Consider the following 25,680-nt stretch of genomic DNA (forward strand, 5'->3'; position numbering starts at 1 on the left):
CCCATCAAGAAGATGAAAAGTACTCACTAATCATTCATCAAACGAATACCAGAAAGCAGAAACTCTATTGTAATTTCACCTCATTTTCTTTGTTATGGTACATCTGATAATAATCAAAATAGTAAGGTCTGGACACTTCAATGTGGAAAAATGTAATCTCTGAATAAATACCACCATTTGCTACAAATAACAGTCTGAAATTGGAAAATAAAATAATGATAAAAGATGCAAATGTATCCCTTATTTATAAGAGGTTCTGATCTGGAGAATAAAATAGGATATTTGAATTCAAAAACACAATACAACTTGACTACTGATACCCAGGATACCCACAGAAACAAAGAACAGGCCAGATCTTCTTATGCTGTTTCTCTTTAATATTACCTCTGGGTTCAGAGAAGGCTCACGACATTCAAACAAGTGAGAGCAAGAAAGCTACAACTAGGCTGAGGGGGAACTTACCACTTCCCTGTGTTCTCCTTCCTTAGGGGTAAGGACGACTGAGAGCAAAATGATTCCAAGGTCATGGTCAGGATAATGGGGATCTTTCAGTGTTACAGTCACATCCGTGGGCCTATGATATAAAATATTAAGATTTTGAGCATGAAGGAAACCATCGACAAAAGGCGAACTACTGAATGAGAAAAGATAGCTGCAAATGATATATCCAATAAGGTTTTAATACCCAAAATACATAAAGAACTCATACAACTCAATATCAAAAAAACAGGCAATTTGATTTAAAAATGGATAAACATGTTTCCAAGAAAGACATGCAGATGGCCAACAGACACATAAAAAGATGCTCAAAATCACTAATTATCAGGGAAATGCATATCAAAACCACAATATGTCACCTCACACCTGTCAGAATGGTGATTATCAAAAAAGCAACAAATAATAAGTGTTCGTGAGGTTGTGGAGAAAAAGGAACACCTGTACACTGTTAGTGGGAATTTAAATTGGTGCAGCCACTATGGAAAATGATACGGAGGTGCCTCGAAAAATAGAACTATCGTATGATCCAGCAATTCTACTCCTGGGTATCTATCCAAAGAAAACAAAAACAGCAATTGGAAGAGATACATGCACCCCTATGTCTATTGCAACATTATTTACAATAGCCAAGATATGGAAACAACCAAAGTATCCATTGATAGATGAATGGATAAAAAAGATGTGGTATTTATGTGTGTATATATATCTATATATGTATAGATATATATACACACACACATACACATACACACACACAAAGGAATATTACTCTAAAAAGACAGTGAAATCTTGCCATTTGCAACAATATGGATGGACCTGGAGGGTATCATGCTAAGTGAAATAAGCCAGACTAAGACAGATAGCATATGATTTCACTTATATGTCAAATCTAAAAAACAAAACAAATGAAAAAACTAAACAAAGCAGAAACAGACTCATGGATACACAGAACAAACTGTTGCTAGAAGGGAGGGGAGTGGGGGAATGGACTATATAGGTGAAGGGAATTAAGAGGCATAAACTTCCAGTCATAAAATAAATACACAGGGATATAACGTACAGCATAGAGAATATAGTCAACAATGTTGTAATAACTTTGGTGACAGATGGTTACTAGATTTATTGAGATCATTTTCTAATTTCTGTAATTGCCAGAGCCACAATACTGTATACCTGAGACCAATGCTGTATGTCAACTATGCTTCAATAAAAAATAAATATATAAAATATAAAAGATTTTGAACTGTCATTAAATGAACAAGCCAAAATATATACTATATATACATTTTTAACATTTTTATTGGAGTATAATTGCTTTACAATGGTGTGTTAGTTTCTGCTTTATAACACAGTGAATCAGCTATACATATACATACATCCCCATATCCCCTCCCTCTTGCGTCTCCCTCCCACCTTCCTATCCCACCCCTCTAGGTGGTCACAAAGCACTGAAATTGAGTTATTTGTAGTGAGGTGAATGGACCTACAGTCTGTCATACAGATTGAAGTAAGTCAGAAAGAGAAAAAAAAATACCTTATGCTAACACATATATATGGAATCTAAAAAAATAATAATGGTTATGAAGAACCTAGGAGCAGGACAGGAATAAATATGCAGACGTAGAGAATGGACTTGAGGACACAGGGAGGGGAAAGGGTAAACTGGGACGAAGTGAGAGTGCATGGACTTATATATACTATATATTTTTAAGAAGAAAAGAAATTTTGTCTTCCTTTAATTTCCTGGTACAATTTTTGTTATTAAAATAACATCAATGTATTAAGTTATCCAATAAATCATGGGCCAGTTGGGTATACTTGGATTCACTGCCTAAGTTTCAGCTCTTCATGGGGTTCTAGAAAGGCCGTGGGGTTGCTGGAAAGGCTAAGGAAGTACAGCAGTATTAAGAAAACTGTAAGGCCCTTCTCTGTGATCTCTAAATACCCAGAGAGCAATAGCAGCTATTTTCTATAAATTTGAGTCCAACAACTCAATGAAGGTGTTTTACTGACCACTACCTTCCTTTTAGTTCTTTAAGATTTTTTTTCTTAATCAGAAGTATGATTTAGAGTAAGCAAACAAGTGGGAGAAGAGGAAAATATAAAATATAAATTGCCTGATATACATTATAAATATACTTTAAAAACAACGTATAGTTATTTGAAAAACTTCTACTAGTTAAAATAATGTTTCTATTTTTGGCTATTTAAACCCATGCCTAAGATTTTAGATTCAGAAATGCAAGGAAACCAGCACTTAGAAGAGGTGATCAATACTTAGAAGGCTTCAGAATTAGATAAGTATCTCTGAGGAAGAGATTATGAATTGTTCAATATTACCCACAGTAACTTTTAGAAAATAATGTAAAATACACATTCAACTGATAATGTGTAGGTAATATCTTGTTTACATATTTCAATTAATATTGAACAAATAAGGGTTCATGCCCTCCATAAGCCTAAGGGACGGTGGAACATTCAGCACCACACTTGAATCCTGAAGTGTTGGCAAATTAGGAATGTTCCCTTGCTTGTTCAATCATTTATTCATTTAATTCGCAAAACATGAATTGAACATATGTGATACTAGGTTCTGGGTAAAAACCATCAGTCAAGACCAAAGATAAGATACTTGTCTTCATGGAGCTTAACATTTAGTAAATGATACTGTTGGATTCTAGTACTGGGGAGAGGGCTTGATGGGGAAAGTGGTCCAAATAAAAACTTTCAATCCTGGCTGCACCTAAGAATCAACTGGGAAGCTTTTTAAAAGTGCATAGTCCTGAACTCTATCCATAATGATTCTGGTTCTGTAGCTTGGGGGTTTTGTCTGGAAATCTATACATTTATAAAGGTCCCCAAATAATTTGGGGGAACCACAGGTACCTTTCAATGCTAAGATTTTACAATACTAGGACACTCTTTCAAATGATGCTTAATTTACCAATTCAAGAAATGGTGTTATGAAAAATATGAACAGTTTTTTGATGTCAGGGGTTTTAACTGAAACATAAGTAACCTATCAAACTTATAATATACATAAGTTACAATAGTTGTGATGCAAATTGCTCCAATATTAATTTAGTTATAACTAATCATTGTGGTTTGATGATAACAGCTTGTTCCTTTTATTTTAACAAATGCATATTAGGCATTATAGTATATATGTATATATATAAATATACACACACATATGCATATATATATACACACATACACACATATGTATTTATATGGGGTTACAATTTGATTTGGTTCATTTTCCTGTAAAAATGATTACATATAAAAATTAATAGCCAAAACTTCATTACATTTTTATAATGATTACATGATAAAGATTTAAGAACATTTGTAATTCTTTATGATGCTTATTTATTATTTTTTTCAAAAGCAATACCTTAATGCATTATATAGTAGCATAAGTATTTATACGGCTACTATTATTATCCATCTGTCTACATCCAGAGGGTACTGATTTCTTTTTTTTTTTTCCGGCCCCACTGCATGGCTTATGGGATCTTAGTTCCCCAACCAGGGATTGAACCCAGAACCCAGGTCCTTGGCAGTGAAAGTATGGAGTCCTAACCACTGGGCTGCCAGGGAATTCCCATATTGATTTCTATACATAGACTGTAATTGCATACACAAATATGTGATTTTTAAAAGCGGTAATTTGATGTTTATGTGGTTTTGAGGGGAGGGTATAGTTAGCTAAATACATAAGTAATGTGGTAAAATAAACACCAAATGCTTATACATAATCTTTTGGTTTTTTTACCCATCTCATATGTTTTTCCATTTAAAATTATTTTTCACCAGTAATCTATCTTTAATAGAGAAAAAGAGAAAGTTATGCTCTGTGATTAAACCTAGTAATTTGCATACCCTTATGCAGAATCTACAGAGAAAATAACCGTGGCCTTTAGAGAAGAACAGCACAGCCCAGGCTAGCTGGAGCTCAGTTTCATGGTAACGGACCACATACAACACCACCTAGGACTTCCTTCAGCCATGGTGAGGTGGGGAGCAAGCAATCACCCTGAGGTCAGGCCTGCTAGGCTCTGGGTTGGAATGAAGGACACATAGGAAGTATAGAAAAGGCCTCTCTTTTGTTCAGTGTGAGGCACAGATGACCATTGGAAGACCACCAATAAGCTGCCACTGTGCTCAGACTACAACATATAAGGAGTTCCACTATTTATATTTCATCTATATTTAAAATATAAAGTTGTGATCTGACCCTTTACTCTGCTTTCCACTATTACTGCCACATGATATAACATGATCATCTAAACCAGCGGTCCCCAACGTTTTTGGCACCAGGGACCAGTTTCATGGAAGACAATTTTTCCACAGACGGGGGGTTGGGGGATGGGGGATGGTTTCAGGATGATTCAAGAGCATTACATTTATTGTGCACTTTATTTCTATTATTACTACATTGTAATATATAATGGAACAATTATACAACTCACCATAATGCAGAATCGGTGGGAGCCCTGAGCTTGTTTTCACTTGCCACTCACTGATAGGTTTTTTTTTTTTTTTTTTACATCTTTATTGGATTATAATTGCTTTACAATGTTGTGTTAGTTTCTGCTGTACAACAAAGTGAATCAGCTATATGTATACCTATATCCCCTCCCTCATGAGCCTCCCTCTCTCCCTCCCCATCCCACCCCTCTAGGTTGTTACAAAGCACTGGGCTGGGGGGCTTCCTTGGTGGTGTACTTGTTAAGAATCTGCCTGCCAATGCAAGGGACACAGGTTTGAGCCCTGGTCCGGGAAGATCCCACATGCCACAGAGCAACTAAGCCCGTGAACCACAACTACTGAGCCTGTGCTCTAGAGCCCGTGTGCCACAATTACTGGAGACTGTGCACCTAGAGCCCATGCTCCACAACAAGAGAAGCCACCGCAATGAGAAGCCTGTGCACAGCCACAAAGAGTAGCCCCCACTCGCCACAACTAGAGAGAGCCCGCACACAGCAATGAAGACCCAATGCAGCCAAAAATAAACAAATAAATAAATAAATAAATTTATTTATTTTTTTAAAAAAGCACCTGATCTCCCTGTGCTATACAGCAACTTCATGACTCTGCAAGCAATGGATTTATTATTGTCTCTGTGCACTCAAACCTCTCTGCTAATGATAATCTGTATTTGCAGCTGCTCGCCAGAGCTAGCATCACTGCCGCAGCTCCACCTCAGATCATCAGGCATTAGATTCTCATAAGGAGCACGCAACCATGCAACCTTGATCCCTCACATGTGCAGTTCACAGTAGGGTTCGCGCTCCTATGAGAATCTAATGCTGCTGATCTGACAGGAGGCGGAGCTCAGGAGGTCAGGCCGTAATGCGAGCGATGGGGAGCGGCTGAAAATACAGATGAAGCTTCGCTTGCTCACCTGCCACTCCCTTCCTGCTCTGCAGTCCGGTTCCTAACAGGGGTTGGGGACCCCTGATCTAAATCATCTCTTTCAAACCACCAAAGATGACTTGGCAGCCTCCTTTGCAATCCATTCCAGCACTGCTGGACCTTTTAAAACCTATTTTTTCTTCTGTAGTATTAATCAATTCTTATCTCCTATGTTGAAATACATTTTTAAAAAGCCCATAATTTGGTGCAAGGAATGGTTAATATTTATAACATTAATTTAGTTATAACTAATCATTACTTTACAACTAGTCAAGCAATGATAAGTTAATGTAACTGAGTAAATACAACTAATCTGCCTCCACTTTCAGGCTATTCCTCATAACCTAGGATTACTGATGATGGCAAAATTAGATTCTACTTTGGCTTAAGTGATAAGAGTGCTGCTATTTTCGATGCATAGTGTACTCATCTTATTTCCTATGTGGTGGCCTCATTCTTAAATTAATAATTATGATTAACGTGTATCATCATCTTTATGCCCCACTATAATCATACCATCAATGTAAGAGCAAGGAATGTATCTTAATCTAGATTCCTGGTGCTCAGCACAGTCTGGGGGACAAAGAAAGTGTCTTAAGAATTTTTCTGCTGGGGACTTCCCTGGCAGTTCAGGTCCAGTGGTTAGGACTCCGTGCTTCCACTGCACGGGGCACGGGTTCCATCCCTGGTTGGGGAACTAAGATCCCTCATTCTGCATGGCATGGCCAAAAAAAAAAAAAAAAAGAATTTTTCTGCTGAATAGTTGTTGTCGAATGAGATAGTGAGGGAAGATGCTAAGTATTATTTCCACCAGGTAAGCGAGAAAGTCATACTTGAGAAAGTCTGGCTAGCACAAAGACTCACAACCATAAATGACAGAACAGAGACTAGAACCCAGATCTGTTGACATTTTCTGTTACGCAGGCCCAGTTTCATAAAAAGGTGTAGTGATTTTACAATAGTTCAAAAGTTACCTGTTTAACTCCAATTGTGTGAGATCCAGAAAAGCTGAGCCCATAAAGTCATCCTGTAGTCCAAAGTCATAGTCAAATACCTATGAAGCCAAAACCACAGACATTATTATAAACAATTCCAATATAAGCTTTAAGTGAAAAACATCTTCATTATAAAATACTGGTTGTCTATGTCACCAAATCAATAAAATCTCCTAAGATTTATTTTTTAATTTAATTTAATTTATTTATTTTTTAAACCCCACATTTGTTTATTTATTTATTTTTTGGCTGTATTAGGTCTTCATTTCTGTGCGAGGGGAGGGCTTCCTCTAGTTGCGGCAAGTGGGGACCACTCTTCATCGCAGTGTGCAGGCCTCTCACTATTGCAGCCTCTCTTGTTGCGGGGCACAGGCTCCAGACGCGCAGGTTCAGTAGTTTTGGCTCACGGGCCTAGGTGTTCCGTGGCATGTGGGATCTTCCAAGACCAGGGCTCGAACCCATGTCCCCTGCATTAGCAGGCAGATTCTCAACTACTGTGCCACCAGGGAAGCCCTTTTATTTGTTTTTGTGTTTTGAAATACTAAGGTCTCACAAAACATTAAAAGGAAATTACATTTAATTTTATAATTAAAATTACTGATTTGTATAAAGTAGAACATCAAAGAAGGTGATAACAAAATCAAATCAATTGTAGTGAATCCTCAAAAATGTGGGAACCACAGGCTTAGAATATTTTCCTCTCATTATAGATGGTCTATTAGCATTACTGAAAGGCAAAGTGTGTTGGTATGAAATTCAACAAATATGTCTTCCATACTGGGCTGTAGGTGATGAAGATATGACTCCAATTTCTTGTATTTTTCAGGTTATCAAATATTCTCTGATATTATAGGATAATGCCATTTTAAACATACAAATAAGTAAACATTAAGATATTATGATTAAAGTACTTCATGAAGTTATTCTAAGGTTAAATTAAATTTTTATTATCACAAGCAATGATTAGGGCATATTATTAATGTGACTAACAATAACAAAACAGAAAGAAAAAGAAAAGAATATATTTCTTTCTTCTGTCAAAACTATTTATCTTCTTTGTGCCCTTCATGGTTTGTATTCATACTATGATGAACAAGACAGGCAATGTGCTTGACCTTCTGGACCCTACATTGAACAGCTGGGAGAGTCCATAAAAACCCAAATAGATATATACAGTTCAGTGAGGAGCACCACGGAGACAAAAGTGTAAGGGAATGTGTTGGGAGCTGATATTTTATTATTTTTTTTAATTAATTAAAATTTTTTTAAAATTCAGGTATAGTTGATGTACAATATTATGTAAGTTTTAGGTGTACAGTACAGTGATTCACAATTTTTAAAGGTTATATTCCATTTATAGTTATTATAAAAATTGGCTATATTCCTTGTGCTGTACAATATATCCTGTAGCTGATTTATTTTATACGTAGTAGTTTGTACCTCTTAATCCCCTATTCCTATCTTGCCTGTCTCCCCTTCCCTTTCCCTATTGGTAATCACTAGTTTGTTCTCTATATCTGTAAGTCTGTTTCTTTCTTGTTATATTTATTAGTTTGTTGTATCTTTTAGATACAACATCTTTTAGATTCCACATATAAGCGACATCATACAGAATTTGTCTTTCTCTGACTGACTTATTTCACTTAGCGTAATACCCTCTAAGTCCATCTGGTTGTTGCAAATGGCAAAACTTCATTCCTTTTTATGGCTGAGTAGTATTCCATCACACACACACACACACACACACACACACACACACACACACACACCCCATATCTTCTTTATCCAACCATCTCCTGATGGACACCTAGGTTGCTTCCATACCTTGGCAATTATAAATAATGCTGCTGTAAACATTGGGGCACATGTGTCTTTTCTAATTAGTGTTTTCATTTTCTTTGGATATATATCCAGGAGTGGACATACATCCATTTTAACGGTACAGTTCAATGAGTTTTGACAAATGTCTATGGCTATGCAACCACTGAGACAGTCAAGGTGGAAGACAATTCCATAAATCCCAAAGTTCCCTCATGATCCTTTTCGACATTCTTCCTCACCTGCTCTGCCCTTGGCAAACACCAATCTGCTTTCTGTTTCATGGATTTGCTTTGTTTTTCTATAATTTCATATAACAAACTACTGGTTACCACGGGGGGGAAGGGGGCGGTGGGAAGAATGGGAGATTGGGATTGACATATATGTACTACAATATATAAAATAGGTAACTAGTGAGACCATACTGTATAGCACAGGGAACTCTACTCAATGCTCTGTGGTGACCTAAATGGGAAAGAAATCTAAGAAAAAGTGGATATACGTATACATATAACTGATTCACTTTGCTGCACAGCAGAAACTAACACAACATTGTAAAGCAACTCTACTCCAATAAAAACTAATTTAAAAAAGTAAAAAAAAAACCATGATGCTGAGTGATATAAGCATTCAATGAGAATATACATTTGGAGCTGATATTTTAGATTGGGAGTCCAGGAAGGCCTCTCAGAGGAAGTGTGATTGTGTAGAGACTACAATGTTGAGTAAGATTAAGCCATTAGAGTGACACTGGAATGGGAAGAGCACACCAGGTGGAGGAAACAGCAAGTGATTAGCACGTTCAAGGATCAGCCAGCAGCCAGTGTGGCTGAAGCAGACTGAGCAAGATGGAGAGAGGAAGGAAGCTGGAGAGAGAGCCCAAAGCTACATCAGATGGGGCCATTTCCAAAGAACTCTAAGTGAATGGGAGTTGGCTAAATCCCATCCATTTAAACATCTTCTTACTCATTTATTTCCTTGGTCAACATTGATTAAATGCTTATTATGTGCCAGACACTGTGCTAGGTATTGAGTAAACTGTGGTGAGGAAATCTCACATTGTCAATGCTTATAGTTTAGTGAGGGAGGCAGATGTTAAACAAGGAAGTGCACAGGTGATAGAATTACAAACTTTGATGACTGCTGTAAAGAAAAGAACAGGGTACAAAAAGAAAAAAATTACAGGGCTTCCTTCCCTTGTGGCGCAGTGGTTGAGAGTCTGCCTGCCGATGCAGGGGACACGGGTTCGCGCCCCGGTCCGGAAAGATCCCACATGCCGCAGAGCGGCTAGGCCCGTGAGTCATGGCCGCTAAGCCTGCGCGTCCGGAACCTGTGCTCCGCAACGGGAGAGGCCACAACAGTGAGAGGCCCGCGTACCGCAAAAGAAAAAAAAAAAATCAGGGAAAGCTTTAAAGATTGAAAAAAAGGTTACTGGATGGAGTTTAGAGCTGTGTTTCTGACCTTTTCAAATAGAAAATCATTGCATTGCTCACTGGAGTAAATGAGCATAAACAGGTAAGTCTGCTCTTGGAAGGATGACCCAGACCACTGGACTCTCCAGGAGGTGAGAATGCACTGGGCTGAAAGAAACCGTAGCTCAGCATTGCTCTGCCCAGTCCTTGACACAACAGTTAAAAAGCTCCAAGCGGAGGGAGTAGTATGTACAGAAGCCCTGAATCAGTTACTGTTTTCTTTTCTCTAGTACAGGTGTACTGCAATTTAAACAAACTTAACACGTAAAAAGTTGATATTAAAAAAAAATAAATCCTTTGCTTTAGAAAGGGATTTTTTTTTTTTTTTTTTTTTTGCAGTATGCGGGCCTCTCACTGTTGTGGCCTCTCTCGACACGCAGGCTCAGCGACCATGGCTCACGGGCCCGGCCGCTCCGTGGCATGTGGGATCTTCCCAGACCGGGGCACGAACCCTCGTTCTCTGCATTGGCAGGCGGACTCTCAACCAATGTGCCACCAGGGAAGCCCTACAAAGAGATTCTTAAATTAGAAGAGTCACAGGGGATTTATTTAAGTTATAAGCTCCTCTAATGCCTTTTAAATGATCAATTTATAGTCATTTGATCTACTTACAACCTTTCAGGAGTACATTTGTTGTAGAAAGCACAGCACTCCCGCAGTAAATATTCTCCTTGATCAATTACACTTCGGAGCTTTAGTCATCTGCTCAGTGGCATATCTTGTACAACTGACACATTGGTATTTGCAAGTGGCTGCAGTAGTGTATTTTACAACATAAAATTTACACCAAAATTAGAGAAATTTCTCTTGTGCAATCTCTTCTGATTGTATCAGCCTAAGGATTAAAATCTTGGGGAGACTACAGTGACATATAGTCCATGAGAACACCTGGGGTTCCCCTACACATATGAAGTGGAAAGCTGTGAATCCAGTGAATTGATCAGCATAGACAGCCCAGATGGGTGAGTCAACATTCAAACTCTGTTTATTCTCATGGGGAGAGTCTTTTCTACCGTCCTAATGCTAGATGTTTACATTAGTTCTCAATTCCTATTACTCAGCAAAGGCATAAGTAATAGGGGAAGAATGGAAACACCAGAATCCATTCCTTAATGAAATTGTTTGCTATGCAATTTGATTCCAAGCTCTATAAACTATCTGTCAGAGGGAGCATTGCTCTAGGTGAAGTGTCAGAAAATACAGAACATAGAAGAGTGATGAACTAGGAAAGCCACTCCCACTGCAATAAGAAGCACAGTTAATGACAATTAATGTTTATTCAACATTTACCATATATAAGGCACTGTGTTAAACACATCATAGAGATTTTTTAAATTTTATTTTATTATTATTATTATATTTTGTGGTACACGGGCCTCTCACTGTTGTGGCCTCTCCCGTTGCGGAGCACAGGCTCTGGACGTGCAGGCTCAGCGGCCATGGCTCACGGGCCCAGCAGTTCCGCGGCATGTGGGATCTTCCTGGACTGGGGAACGAACCCGTGTCCCCTGCATCGGCAGGCGGACTCTCAACCACTGTGCCACCAGGGAAGCCCTATATAGATTTTTAAATTTCATTCTTATACAACTCAATGAACAAAGTAGTTTCCATTTGTCAGATAAGGAATCCAAAGCTTAAAACATTTATGTTACTTGCCCCTAAATGCCCAGGCTAAGAGGTCAGATTCAAATCTTGTAATGGATTTCAGACACAGAGCATATTTAAACTGATGTACAGTCAGGGTTGAGGGTCGTTGGTATATGACATTCTTTTTAGGACCCTTAGAACCTACTGAGAAATAATTTTGGACAAGACAGTTATATGGTCCTTAGCTTGACCCATGTTTTAAGTACCTTTTCAATTTTAAATCTTAAGCTTGGATAGATGTGAGTTATTTAAGGAACTATCAAGTTTGTTAAAATGACAATCTTAGAATCAGTACTGTGGCTCCAAACATAATAGTTTTTCTAGTTATCAAAATCTTTCTATTAGAAGAGCACTTTCAATTTAGCTCTTCTAGCTCATGATTAGACCAAACAAGCAACAATTTACATTCCTCCTTTTAGATTACTTCTACCTCTTTCCACTATAATTCTGGGTGCTCAGCATGTACCTGGAATAAGAGTGTCGGTGAAATTACAATGGAGAATTTGAATTTAATTCAACTGAAATGGATGCTGAATTTACTCTCTTATTTAAGATGTGTGCTGGAGCATCTCTGTGGATACAGAGCAGGCTCCAGGGGCTCTTATCTCAATTAGAAGCACTGCATTTAACTCCCAGATTCTACTGCTACCGTACAATAAATATGTTTCAAACCCATCCCTGCAGCCTTGTTTTTACCTACCCTTACTGTGAAGTTATTCATAACTGAAGGAATATTCTCTTTTTATTCAAATTAAAAGCTATATGAATTCCAACCAATTGGAAAGTGTATTTCTTTATTTTGTGTAGCACTTAAAAATGACAGTACCAAGATTTTTAAAAATTTGTTTTTACTAGAAATGTTACAAGTACTGTAACTTCAGTGTGATTTTATAACCTTAGCTTAGAATTGAATTTTGTTTTCCTTGGTAATCTTTTTTTTTTTTTTTTTTTTTTTTTTTTTTTTGTGGTACGCGGGCCTCTCACTGTTGTGGCCTCTCCTGTTGCAGAGCACAGGCTCCGGACGCGCAGGCTCAGCGGCCATGGCTCACGGGCCCAGCTGCTCCGCAGCATGTGGGATCTTCCCGGACCGGGGCACGAATCCGTGTCCCCTGCATCGGCAGGCGGATTCCCAACCACTGTGCCACCAGGGAAGCCCTTCCTTGGTAATCTTTACACTGATAGAAATCAGATTACAGTTTGTATGTGGACTTCTTTTTCCTTGAACCATAGAGAGGAGGGTTGAAGACAATATTTTCTAATCATCTAGTTCATGGATGCATTTTCATATTATCTGTCACTACAGAATCAATTAGTCCCTAAGAAATCTTTCAGGCAAGATTAATTTCCTATCACAGAGGATGTGGGCATCATATAAAAGTCAATCACACAGAGCTATGTAGAGACAATGAAAATAATGCAATCTTCATGAAATTCTAGTAACTTAAAATATCATTTCCACCAATGTATATTATTTAGGTCTTTGTGTGTCCCACATTAGGCAAAAAGTAGATAACACAAAACATGGGAAAAGTAAAGGTGAAAGTTAGAAATTTTTTTTTCAAAAGAAGCCCTATGCATGGTCCAGAAAATGAAAATCAAATGAAAAATATCAAAGCATATTAAAAAGTATAAAGCATTCATAAAAATAAAGTCTTGTTATTTTATGTTTGTACTAGTATTTGAGAGGCCAGTGTGATTTCTGTTTAACTTATTTTTTATTATGTAGAAATGTAAAAAAAAGCATCAACTCTTTTACAATTCACTATGTATCTTCTTCTGTAAGGTGGAAGTTAAGTTGTGGCTACATAATGTTGTACTTTGGAAACTCAAAGTGGTAAAAAACAAAAACAAAAACCACCCTTGGGTTTTCTCTCCTAACTTCTTTGTTCCCAGTGTGTCATTAACCAGGCCTTTGGTCTGTAGGCAGTGTTAGTCTCCATTTTCAGTATGTATGTGTATCTATTCTTGCTCTCTTAGACCAAAACAAAAATTTTTGCCACCATTTTTTTCTGTGTACTTCAGGTTTTTGTTTGCTTTTGAGCCTACTATGATATTCCTTTTGAAATACACATTTGACATCTGGATTTCTGCACAGATGAATTTCATTCTTGAACACTAAAGAATAGCCAAGGGGCCCAACCATTACCTAAGGTAACACCGGCACATTCATTTGTAACCACTTTAAAGACTGGAGATCCACAAGCTTCTGTCATAGAGTAGTATTCCATTAAAGAAACAGATCCACAGCAAAAACAATTAGAAATTAATCCTTTTCTTCCATAATTTTTCTCTTAAGGGACATTATATGAGATCTCAATGGTCCAGTGCTATCCTTACTAACACTGTTTTCCTTTCCTATCCGTTTCCTTCATGGTTGCAGCTGCTCTAACGTATTTCTCCTAAACCTCCCTAGGAATAAGCTTCCTTAATCCTACTTGTCTTTTTTGAAATTCCTTTTTTCCCCTTATCCCAGTTCTTTATTATGAAGGTATTTCCTTTTTTCTCATGTAGACATTTCTTTCTCTCTAGAGATGAGGAGCAGGGGAGAAACATCTCTGACCGTGGAGGTCTTCCCTTTGGTGGCAGGATGGTTGTCCATATAGACTCTCACATTAATAATTCTCGGGTCATGATTTTTGAACACTAAAAGATAGCTCACTAATTCTATTTAACTGATTTCCTTTAGCCATTGTCCATCTGAGACCATTTCTTAAGCAAATACATGTCTATGCTCCCCATAATGACTTCTAGAAACTTATCAATTACATACTTGTCGTTCTCTTTTTCATCGATTTGATAAATGGTCCTGCTATGATTTTAGTAACATCTTGATTACTTTTTCCTTTCTGTGGAAAAGAGAAACAACTGGAAGCAATGCAAATGAAGATTTGTGGGGAAGAAGGATGCCCAGAGATTGATGAAAGAGTGATCAAGTGACCTCTGGGGCTCACGTGCCAGTTGTGACAATTTAGAGAAAAGGATGGGGCATGTGATGTGGTAAAAGCAGAAAAAGGTTTGGTCACTGCATAGATAGTCAGAACATAAGAGTCAAAAAGAATATAAGTACCTAGAGATATGAATTAAAGGGAAGTCAGGTTTGAAAGTAAAATCAGGAATTAAGGTTAACTCCATAAATTCTTCTTCTTCTTTTTTTTTTTTCTAACTACATCAAATGAAAGGAAATACTTTTTTTCCCTCCATCTTTGGTAATGTAACAGAGACAGGAGTTTTTCTCCCTCTATTACGTTTACCCTCCTCACCTTCCAAGTAGAGCATTTTGTTTGCAACCAGGAATGGTAGATCCCTGATATAATTCTTTCTAAAAAATTTATTTATTTATTTATTTATTATTTATTTATTTATTTATGGCTGCATTGGGTCTCCATTGCTGCACGCAGGCTTTCTCTAGTTGCAGCGAGCAGAGGCTACTCTTTGTTGCGGTGCGCGGGCTTCTCATTGTGGTGGCTTCTCTTGTTGCGGAGCACAGGCTGTAGGCGCATGGGCTTCAGTAGTTGTGGCACGCAGGCTCAGTAGTTGTGGTTCGCGGGCTCTAGAGCACAGGCTCAGTAGCTGTGGCACACAGGCTTAGTTGCTCCGTGGCATGTGGGATCCTCCTGAACCAGGGCTCAAACCCATGTCCCCTTCATTGGCAGGTGGATTCTTAGCCGCTGTGCCACCAGGGAAGTCTCCCCTGATATAATTTTTAAACAGAAAGGGTGTGTTCTTTGTAAGCTCTTCATGCTAGATTATATGGAGTCTTGTTTTTATACGTTCCCAAAGTGCACTAAATCAGTTAACCAAGCAGGAGGAGATGGACTTCACAATTCTCCAAAATATAACTGGTAATAGACCTGTCCAGAAGAAAAATGCTCCCACCAGCTCTCCTTCCCCTATAGCTCATTTCTATCACATCACCAACAGATTAGAATTGCGCATAGCAGAATATATCTCTGGTGAAAAATCTCATCAGACAGACAGACATTATAAAAAACCATTAAATGGGGATTTCTATATCAGATTACATTAGGGAAAGACAAATAAATGGTTCACCTTTATATACAATGGCTCCTTAAGATGATCAACAAGAAGGCAAGCTTTCTCCTCCCACACAGGATTGAGGTTCTTGTGTATTATTTTACTTCTAAAAACTTCTTTTCCTCCAATTTTAAACTTCACGTATGGATCACTTGTCCCTGTTAAAGAGATACAAATTGATCCATGTTAATCATGCTTTTCTACAGAAGAGAATAGTTCATCTAAACGTTAGAAAATATTTAAAGGAATAAAATTTAAGTAAACCTTATCACATGAGAAAAATAAGGATAAAGTGCCTTTTCCTAAATTTTCCCTTAAATATTGAAGTGACAGTAAATAATAATAATAATAATTATTATTATTATTGTTATATCTTCGCATCTTAATACTGTAACCCTGTTCTGGTATTTTAAAACTCTGCTGCATGCTGCATTTATAAATTTAATTCATGTTGTAAATGATAGAGATTAATCTGACATTTCATCTGGTCAACTATAAAAAAGATGATCCAGGATCTTGGCTGATTTAACAAGTTTTAGACTCATATATATTGCTAAAAATTTACCCTAGTTTAATGGGTTTTGGAAAAGGTGAGTCTTAAATTGAGCTTCAGTTTTATCCTTGGTCCCATATTTTCTTCACAGGTATCGATTTTATCCTTGGTCCCGTATTTTGTTCACAGGTTTCAATTTTAGAATGCTAGGGAAGGATGCCTCAGAGGAAGGCATCAAGAGGAAGGGGACAAATGATTGTTGAATAATCTGGATATTTCATATTATCCATTAATACCTCCCAAGCTCCCTATGAAGATAAAAGAAATAAGAGCCATCAAATAAGTTGCTCTTGGGTACACAGCTAGCAAGAGATGGAGTGAAGATTCCAACCAAGGCTGTGTGGCTCTAATGCCTGTGCTTTTTCCCCCCCCTGCAACTTCAAGAGGGAAGGGCCTCTATATACATTCATTTATATTATACCATTTCTCATTTTGACCGATGAATAACATCAATCTTGGCCTCATAACTCTATGTTGTTATTAAGGATTCCTAGAAAAGGTGAATCAGGAACATCCCCAAGGAAATCATTCCAGTGTGTGACAATCTTCATCCTCAGAAAATAATTCTTTATACATGACCTGACTCCCTTAGAATAAAATTTTAATTCTTTCTGTTTTGTCCAACCTGAAACTATAGTTGATAACTATGGTCTACATGATTTAAAGAAAAATATGAGTGGGGCTCAGAAAATTGTAAAGCACCATATAAATGTTCGGTATTAAAATTATGAGCTTGATATACTTAAACTCGCTAACTATATTCCTCCTCAATACTCCACTCACCTCCAGGACACATAAATATCTATGCTAAATATAAGGATTGCCTTATAGATTATGGATTTTCTTATTTAATCATGTGGGGGCTCTCTCAAAATTGAAGACCTTGTTTTTGTATGACTAGACCTGGGTTTAATAAAATAATGACTTCTCGTTTTGTGAAACTCCCATTTTGACACCTTGATTTTATAATAAGACAAACTTTAGAAAATGTTTCTAAATGTAAATGTAGGCTTAATACTAAACGGTTACAAAGCATTCTTTAAGGGAGTCAATGGAACCAAAATGTTTAACAGTTAAAATGGCTATTTTTTAAGGCCCTGATCCCCAGCTACAGGCTGAGAATCCTGGCGAGTGGAAGTGTTACAGCATGTAATTTGAGAGACATTAACATCCATGTACCCATCTGAATTTCCTCAGTCATGCAGTTTTGTCTCTGATTTTTAAAATCATCTGTGCAACTACTATCAGCTGCTAAAATACAATATGCTCCATGAGATCAGAGCCATTTGTATCACTGTTTTTTAAACCTCCAGCACTTAGTACAGAATTAGACATATTGTTCCTCAATAAACATTGGGTGAATAATTGAATGACTTAATGACTTAATGATGTGGGTGGTAGACCTCTCTTCTTGCTGACTTTTGTCACCTCCACTTGGATACATAATAGACATTCCAGTGTTAACAGAGGCCTTGATCCTCTCTCCTGCTAAGCCTGCTCCTCCCTCCGGCTTTGTCCGGTCGTTAAAGGCTCCATTATTTGACAGTTCCTCAAGCAAGACGCAGGGAAATTACTTTCCATACCTCCTTCTCCATCCAGGACACCACCAAGTCCGATGAATTCTCCTCCACTCTAGTTCAGCTACCATGATTTCTGTGCTGTGCAACTATAATAATAGCCTCCTAACTGGGCTCTCCACGCTTCCGTGTCCTCCCGCATTAATTCTCTATATGGCAGCCAGACTGACCTTTTAAACCTGCAAATTTAATCTTCCCCCTTCTTTGCTTAACACATCTCAACACCTTTCAACTACACCTATAATAAAATCCAAAATCTCTAACATGGTATACAGAACATGCTGTTTCTCCACCTTCATTTTTGGCCCCTACTCTGTTCCAGCCTTCCTGTTACTAGAAGAAGTTCTCCTCTGCTTCCAGTCTTCACATATTCCAGCCAGGCTCTCTGCTTGAAAAGTCCCTCCTTCCCACCCTCTTCCCCTTTTTGCCTGGCTGACACTTCTTATCTTCCAGGTCTTAGTTTAAATATAATTTGCTCAGGAATGCCTTCCTCAACCATCCCAATCTGAATTAGGTCTCTTTGTCACTTTCTCCTGACATTTGCTCTGCTGCTTAGTAGCACTAATCATTATGCTACTTATAGGTTAATTTGTATGTCTACCAGTTTACTGCAGGAATTTTCTCGTTGGCTATAACCCCCGCGAGGGCAGGACTCTGCCCCAGCACATGGCACAGTGTCTGGGGCAGAGCCTGTACTCAGTAAGGATTTGTTCAATGGATGAGTAAATGAATGACCTTAGGGTTCACAGTGTACACAGTACTATTAAATACATCCTCAAAGTGACTCTGTGAAGTTGGTGAAAGCATATATTATCAACCTATATTGCAGGTGAAAAACCACCTGAGATTCAGTGTGACTTCCACCAAATCACATAAGAAGCTAACAAGTAACAGGATGAAAGGCAAATTTACACTTCAGACGCCAAGTCCAGTGTTCCTTCTACTCAGCTTTTTAGGAAACATGGACATCCATATTTTCCTTTTTTAACTCTAAAACACCATCACAGAATTATTATGTAAAGATGTTGAACAATCATTTAGACACTACAAATAATGCCAACATTGACAAGTAACTTATTCTCACTTAGAAAACTCTCACACTTATTATCTGTCTTAATCACCCTAAGGCCTGTGTGAGTCTAACAACTGCCTCCGTTTTTACAGATGAAACAAGTAGGAAAGGTCAAGTGGTTTGCTCCAGGTCGGACTAGAACTCAAATCTGGAGCCTAGTCCAGTTAATTCTCTCTCTGGCACATCATCATAAACCATTCACTCCCTTCAAGGTATAATAATCTTGTATCTCTTTGGTCCAAAAAAGGTATGAATAAGCCTTTTACAAGAAAAGTGACTTCAAGAAAGTTGGACTGTGTTTCTTAACGGTTATTTATATTAGTATCTCACACTATTTAATTTAGCTATTATGCAAACAACTGACATAACTTATGATTTAGCACAGAAGCCTATACACTCAAATGTAAATCTTTTTCAGAAGCAATCTGTTTCTTGCTCCTTACCAGAAACATTTTCCTCAACCACCGTCTCTGCTAACTGTCAAAATCCCCTTAGAATTAGGGACAACTCGTTCCTAGAATCCTGCTGGGTGATCCACTAGGTCTTGACGGCAGAACTTAAATTACAAAAAGGAACCTAGATCACTCTCGTTAACATTTACTGAACACGTACTATGTCAAATATAACATACCACCCAACGAGGTTGTGAGGTGAGTTGTAGTGTTATCTAGGTTACGGTTGAGGAAACAATATTTCATTTGTTCTGTTGGCATTTATTGAATACCCTCAAGTGGTATTACATACAAATATATAGTGTGGAACAGGTAAGTAAAGTCACACAGCTTAGGATGCTGGAACTTGAAATTAAATATTACATTAGGCCACCTCCAAACAACATTTTTCATGCTTGGTATCGCATCCTTGATGTCCCTTGAGGCAGTAAATATCCAATGGCCTGAAGAAATAACAATCCAGATAACAAGAGTCGGTCTAAGGGCTAAGTTAAGGTTTAGGGACAGATTTTTGACTCTTTGATAGGCACAAAGATCTCAGGGATTGGTATAAAAAAGAGAGAAAGGCTGTTTTAAGGGACTTTGAAAAGATATTATGATGGTGAAATATATTGTAAATGTGCGGCTTTGGCCACAGGATAACCTGGATTGGAAATGGTACATATGTCAGCAAATTTCAGTCGTAAGTACAGGAAAACAGCTCCAGATGCACACACATGGTGAGTCAGTCATCTGACTTTTCCCTCTGTGTTTTGACTCCATAGAATAAAATCTGCTACATTTCTCCCTTTCCAACTATCATTCAGAGGCTTCTGGGTGCTATTATTAAATTTTAGTAACTTTTTTAGTAGTCAAAACTCTTTAAGGAATTTCTAATTGTTTACTTATTACTGTAACTGAGGGACCTTTGTTGACTGAGAGTCCTTAATTTAAAGTTCAAGACCTTCAGCTTGTGATTCCAACACAGAGAACTGGAGACATCATTCTTTTAATTTAGTTTCAGTAAAAGATTTGTACCTAATGCTCTAATCTTTTATGTTGAAAGGTAGTCACTTTATTACCTGGTAATATTAATAGGTATTATTTGTTTTTTAAAAAGGAATTCTGTGGTCAAGCATATTTGGAAAATGCTGGTTTAATACAAAATTAAACAGATTAATTTTCTATAGCTTTTAAATAAGACAATGTGCACTTTTACTCTCCAAGGGGATATGACAGGTCTTTGACCGCAGAGCCTATTTATCTTGAGTGTATTTTTCAGGACTAATAATCCCTGATCTCTCTTTGGGAAATGCTACCTTACTATATTTCATAGATGAGGAAGTTTCACATGTTTTGGAGGTTCTTTTATTATAATAGATTTTCCAGTGAACTCAAGTCATTTTATTATAATAAAACTCCAAGTAAATCCAAGCCACTAACTTGTGGTTAGCCTTTAACAAATATATTACACACACACACAAAAGAGATTTAGTTTGTTGGTTCAAAAGACTCAAAAATTAAATTCAAGCGCCAGTGCTGTTTTGTTGCAATATTGCATTCAACCACAAGATGGCACAACGACTTATCAAATTACTATTGTGAGGCCTGTGGTTCTGCTCTTCAAAGTTAAGGTATCTCTACTGAACCCTTGGCCGTTCTCAGGCATTTTCTAGCAACCTGTGCTTTGTTGTTATTGGCTGGACTGTGACCCTCATTACAATCTTTTTTATGGTGATAATAAAATGTAAACAGGGCAAATAAATATAGAAGAAGAAACTAGGAAGTGTTAGCCCTAAAATAAAATTCATATTTTATTAATATATTCAAGAGCAACCTTTCACGCATTCATTTTATCAGATAGCATTAACTTCAGAATTTATTTTAAAACATTATTATTTTATCTTATAATTATAAATTCTGTACTTTAAACATTCTAGAGTATTTTAGACCTAGGGAATTTTCATTGTATATATCTGAATCCTAGGATCAAATTGTTTGAAAAAGAGGCATTAGATGGTGTGTATAATGTTTCCTCATGTAGTAAAGAAAAACATGTCCCCAGGCTATGATTTTTGTTTGTTTATTTGAGTCAGGACATCTGAGCATTTCAACATTTTGTGTGACTATTTAGCCTTTAATGTAATTTAAGTCCAACATAGAACTAAACTTTGTCTGAATGGGTCCCCTTTTGTGCAGCAATAAACACAGCACACACAAGATGGCAGTCTTCCTTTCCTTAAAATAGTATGAAAGCTCTTTAAAATGTAAATAGCCATATAGTAATGAGTGTCCTGTTTTTCATTTTCAGAATAAATGAGCCTCCTGGTTAACAAGTTTAAATCAGTCTTATCCCAAACCTAGTATATAATGAAACAGAAACAGCTATTCCTGTTTCAGGGGCTTATACTTATCCAATAATGCTAACTCCTAATCAAAAACAATGTGAAATCGAAACTCAGTCTTATGGAGAAAGAGAAGGAGAAGGAGGAAGATGAAAAGAAAGAAGAAAAAAGACAAAAGAGAAAAAGAGAAGTGAATATAAATATTAAGTGTGAACAGTTAAAAAGAATTCAAATTTAGGGTGGATCTTCCTGAAGGTATTCAATCCTTCTACAAACATTTAAAGGTAGCCACCTTTGTTGACCAAATGCAACAGAGAAAATATCTGTTCTATAACAAGGTCCTCCACACTTGAAAGAGGTCTGTAAAAATAGAGACGTTCAAAGCATACTCAGAGCAATAGATTATATCTTTATGTACAGTTATTTTTATTAATGATTTAAAAATCTTCAAAACAGGTACCTTATTTATACATAAAAATTATTCCTTAAACTGTCTCATTCCTTCTTCATTTTTTGTTTTTTTTTGAGATTTGTAATGCCCTACAGTGGAAACATTACATAGGGCTAAATAACTATATTAAAATGCAAAAAGCTTATAATCACATATGGTTTAATGTTATAAAATAAAAGGAAACGAAAATCATTTTCCATAATGAGGAATATGAATAGTCCAGTGATTTTTAAATTGCCGGATAATGAAGTTACCATGATACAGCACACAGATGAATAAAAACTAATACTGTGATAAAATGCGGTATAGGACTGAACTAAATAAATTTCTTTCTTTGAGCAGAAGACACTTCCAGACACACCGTGTAGAGAAGGTGTAAATGACAGGAACAGACTGTTGATTTGTATGAATAAGTTTTTTGGCTTATTTTTCTCTTGTAAATGCAGAGTTCTGAATATGTAAGAAAAAATACATGTATTTGGGGTAAATACAGCTCACTCAAGTTCCCCTTCACACACGGCATAAATTATAGGTGGTATCTACAAGCAATTTCCTGGTAACTTCTGGAAGTTTTGGTAAACTAAAACATGGAAGGGGGGTGGTTACTTACATTTTTTTCACACAGATTTAGACAAATACTGCTTTAATTGTGAATATTAATTAATTGTATATCAATCTATGGCATAAGAGCAACTGCATTAGAGAAGAGTGTTCTGGATGTGAGTCATTCTTTCCAAAGGGCTCTGCTCCTCCCACCCCTGGGAGCTCCCTCTGTGACCAGTGGTCAGTGCACAGACTTTGGAGGTATAAATATACTCTTCATCCTTTAAGCATGATTTTTACCTAAGGAGAAACAATTTTCTCTGGAATTCTTCTAGAATATGTTACTATGTTTTTACAGCCATCCTAACCAAACAAGATCAAATATAATTTTTTTAAAAAAATGTTAAGCATTGAACTTTCGTATGTAAAAAATATCAGAATATTAAAATTTTATACCCTAAATATCTACACTCTCTTCAATCCTTTTTCTTCTGGCTATCTCAGTACTTTCCTGAGACTGTTGCCTTGAGTGTCACTAGTAACTCTTTTTTGGCTTCCATATATGTTGTATTGTATCATTTTATACAACGAGAATGTATTAGTCACTAGTAACTTTTTTTTTGTGGTACGTGGGCCTCTCACTGTTGTGGCCTCTCCCGTTGCGGAGCACAGACGCCGGACGCGCAGGCTCACTGGCCATGGCTCACGCGCCCAGCCGCTCCGCGGCATGTGGGATCTTCCCGGACCGGGGCACGAACCCGTGTCCCCTGCATTGGCAGGCGGATTCTCAACCACTGCGCCACCAGGGAAGCCTGTAACTAGTAACTTTTAATCACTGCTTTCAATGGCTTTTTCTTAGACTACAGCCCCTTCCATCTGTGGGTCACAGTGCGTGTTATTTACTCCACTGACCCCGAAATTTTCTTCTTTGTGGATTCTATGACACTGCTCACAGTAAGTCCTGTGCTGGAAAGAATACTGACCAAAGCCACTTTTGCTTCTTATAAGCAGTGTGGTCTTAGAAAAGTCATTTAACTGCTCTTGTCTATAGTTTTTCAACCTTTAAAAATGAGGGGATTTCTCAACTTTCTCTGAGGAAAGTCAAGGATCTATGATAAGATTTCACTTCCATGCCCTTGACAGAGAATGAGCCATTCCACATAAGTGTATTTTTCAGGAAACTAAAAATTACTGTGTCAAACACCAAGACCATTTTTATTAATAAGTTTGAAGGAAATATTTCTAAATTATATTTTTCTTCTTTTTGGGTAAATAATGGATACAATTTTAAAAATGGGGCAGAGCATCATTTGCCGATTATATGTATCTGGGAAATTATCATCAAGGTTCTAGGAAAGCAAAGTTAAATCTTCTGTGGAAAACCAGTGAAACTCGAGTAGCAATATTTCATTTTCTGAAACTCCCAATGGAATGCTGCTAAAAACCAGGAGATATTCCTTTTAACACAGAGAGTCTCCCCCATGGATACTTCTATCATCTGTTTATTCTTATTTTGTTTCATTTCTTTCAATTTAGAGTTATAAACTCAACAACAGTATTATTTCTATTGCTATATATGCCAGTGAACAAAATGTGTTTCTTAAAATATAACAAATTAAAAGCGATTTGAGGTGTAAGAAGCCTGACTTCCCGAAACACCGTGTGGAGGAGAGCTATCTGCCAACTGGAAGCACGTGCCTTGGACTATCACATGGGTGATAAATAAACTCCGATTACATTTGAGCCATTAAATAATTTGGGGATGTATTTGTAATGGCAGTTCCGCCTATCCTAACTGATAAAGATTCCTAAGCCTTGGGAATTCTAATTAAAATTCCACTTGCAACCACAGTTTAGCCTATTTTACACAATAAATGTTCCGAAGCCCTCTGATTCTAATTCTTAAAATATCTCTTGAAATCATCTCTGCCACCACTGTCTCACCATTCCTTGTCTAGATTATTCTAAGAGCCTTCTGCTTGGTTTCCCTTCTCCCTTCAGATCTATCCTCTGAACACTGCCAGAGTTCTCTCCATCAAGTACAAATCAGGCACTTGATTCTTCTTGATCTACATTTCACTCCATCTTCTGCACCCACAAGCACTGCTGTGGGTAACCCAGGCTCCAGAACTCTGGCTCAGGGTCAGTATTCAAAGCCTCTCCTTTTCCAGGAGATTTCGCACGTGTTTGTGTATTTTTATCTTATACTCTTACCATGGAGCCTTGTGATCCTAATTTGGCTTCTGTGGCAGACTGAACCCCTACATCCATTTCTCCTCTTTTTCATTTTAGTAATAGAGTCTCTGTGAGTTTAGCAGGACATGTGATTATTCCATTAGAGAATTCCTTATTTTCCAAGCAACGGGTATGGCCATGTGGCCGAGTCCGCAAGATGTGTAAAGTGATATATGCAACTTCCAGATCCTTATTTGTTGGTTTGTTTTGGGGTATTTTTGGTAAGTTGGCTGATAGAGTATATGCTTCCTGTAGTGTTTTTTTTTTTTTTTTTTTTTTTTTTAGTTTTTTAACCATTTTTAAAAATTGAGGTATAGTTAATTTATAATGTATTAGTTTCAGGTATACAGCAAAGTGATTTAGTTATACATACACACACACACACACACACACACATATATATATACATTCTTTGTCAGATTCTTTTCCATTATAGGTTATTACAAGATATTGAGTATAGTTCCCTGTGCTATACGGTAGGTCCTTGTTGTTTACCTATTTTATATATAGTAGTGTGTATATGTTAATCGTGAACTCCTAATTTATCTCTCCCCACACCCTGCTATCCCCTTTGGTAACAATAAGTT

General features: G+C 37.3%; 1 protein-coding gene across 13 annotated transcripts in view; it reads right to left on the reverse strand.

Moving 5' to 3' along the window:
* MCTP1 (multiple C2 and transmembrane domain containing 1) overlaps window positions 1-25,680 on the reverse strand; it is a 540,048-nt gene that overhangs the window by 245,614 nt on the left and 268,754 nt on the right. For all 13 annotated transcript variants that reach the window (XM_067031360.1, XM_067031359.1, XM_067031357.1 and 10 more), the window contains exons 3-5: window positions 15,902-16,044; window positions 6,894-6,973; window positions 463-574 (exon numbers count right to left, since the gene is read on the reverse strand). In XM_067031360.1, coding sequence (XP_066887461.1) covers window positions 463-574; window positions 6,894-6,973; window positions 15,902-16,044 — 335 coding nt within the window. The remainder of the gene's footprint in view (window positions 1-462; window positions 575-6,893; window positions 6,974-15,901; window positions 16,045-25,680) is intronic.

Source organism: Kogia breviceps, chromosome 4 (genome assembly GCF_026419965.1).
Source record: "Kogia breviceps isolate mKogBre1 chromosome 4, mKogBre1 haplotype 1, whole genome shotgun sequence".
Classification (NCBI taxonomy): Eukaryota; Metazoa; Chordata; class Mammalia; order Artiodactyla; family Physeteridae; genus Kogia; species Kogia breviceps.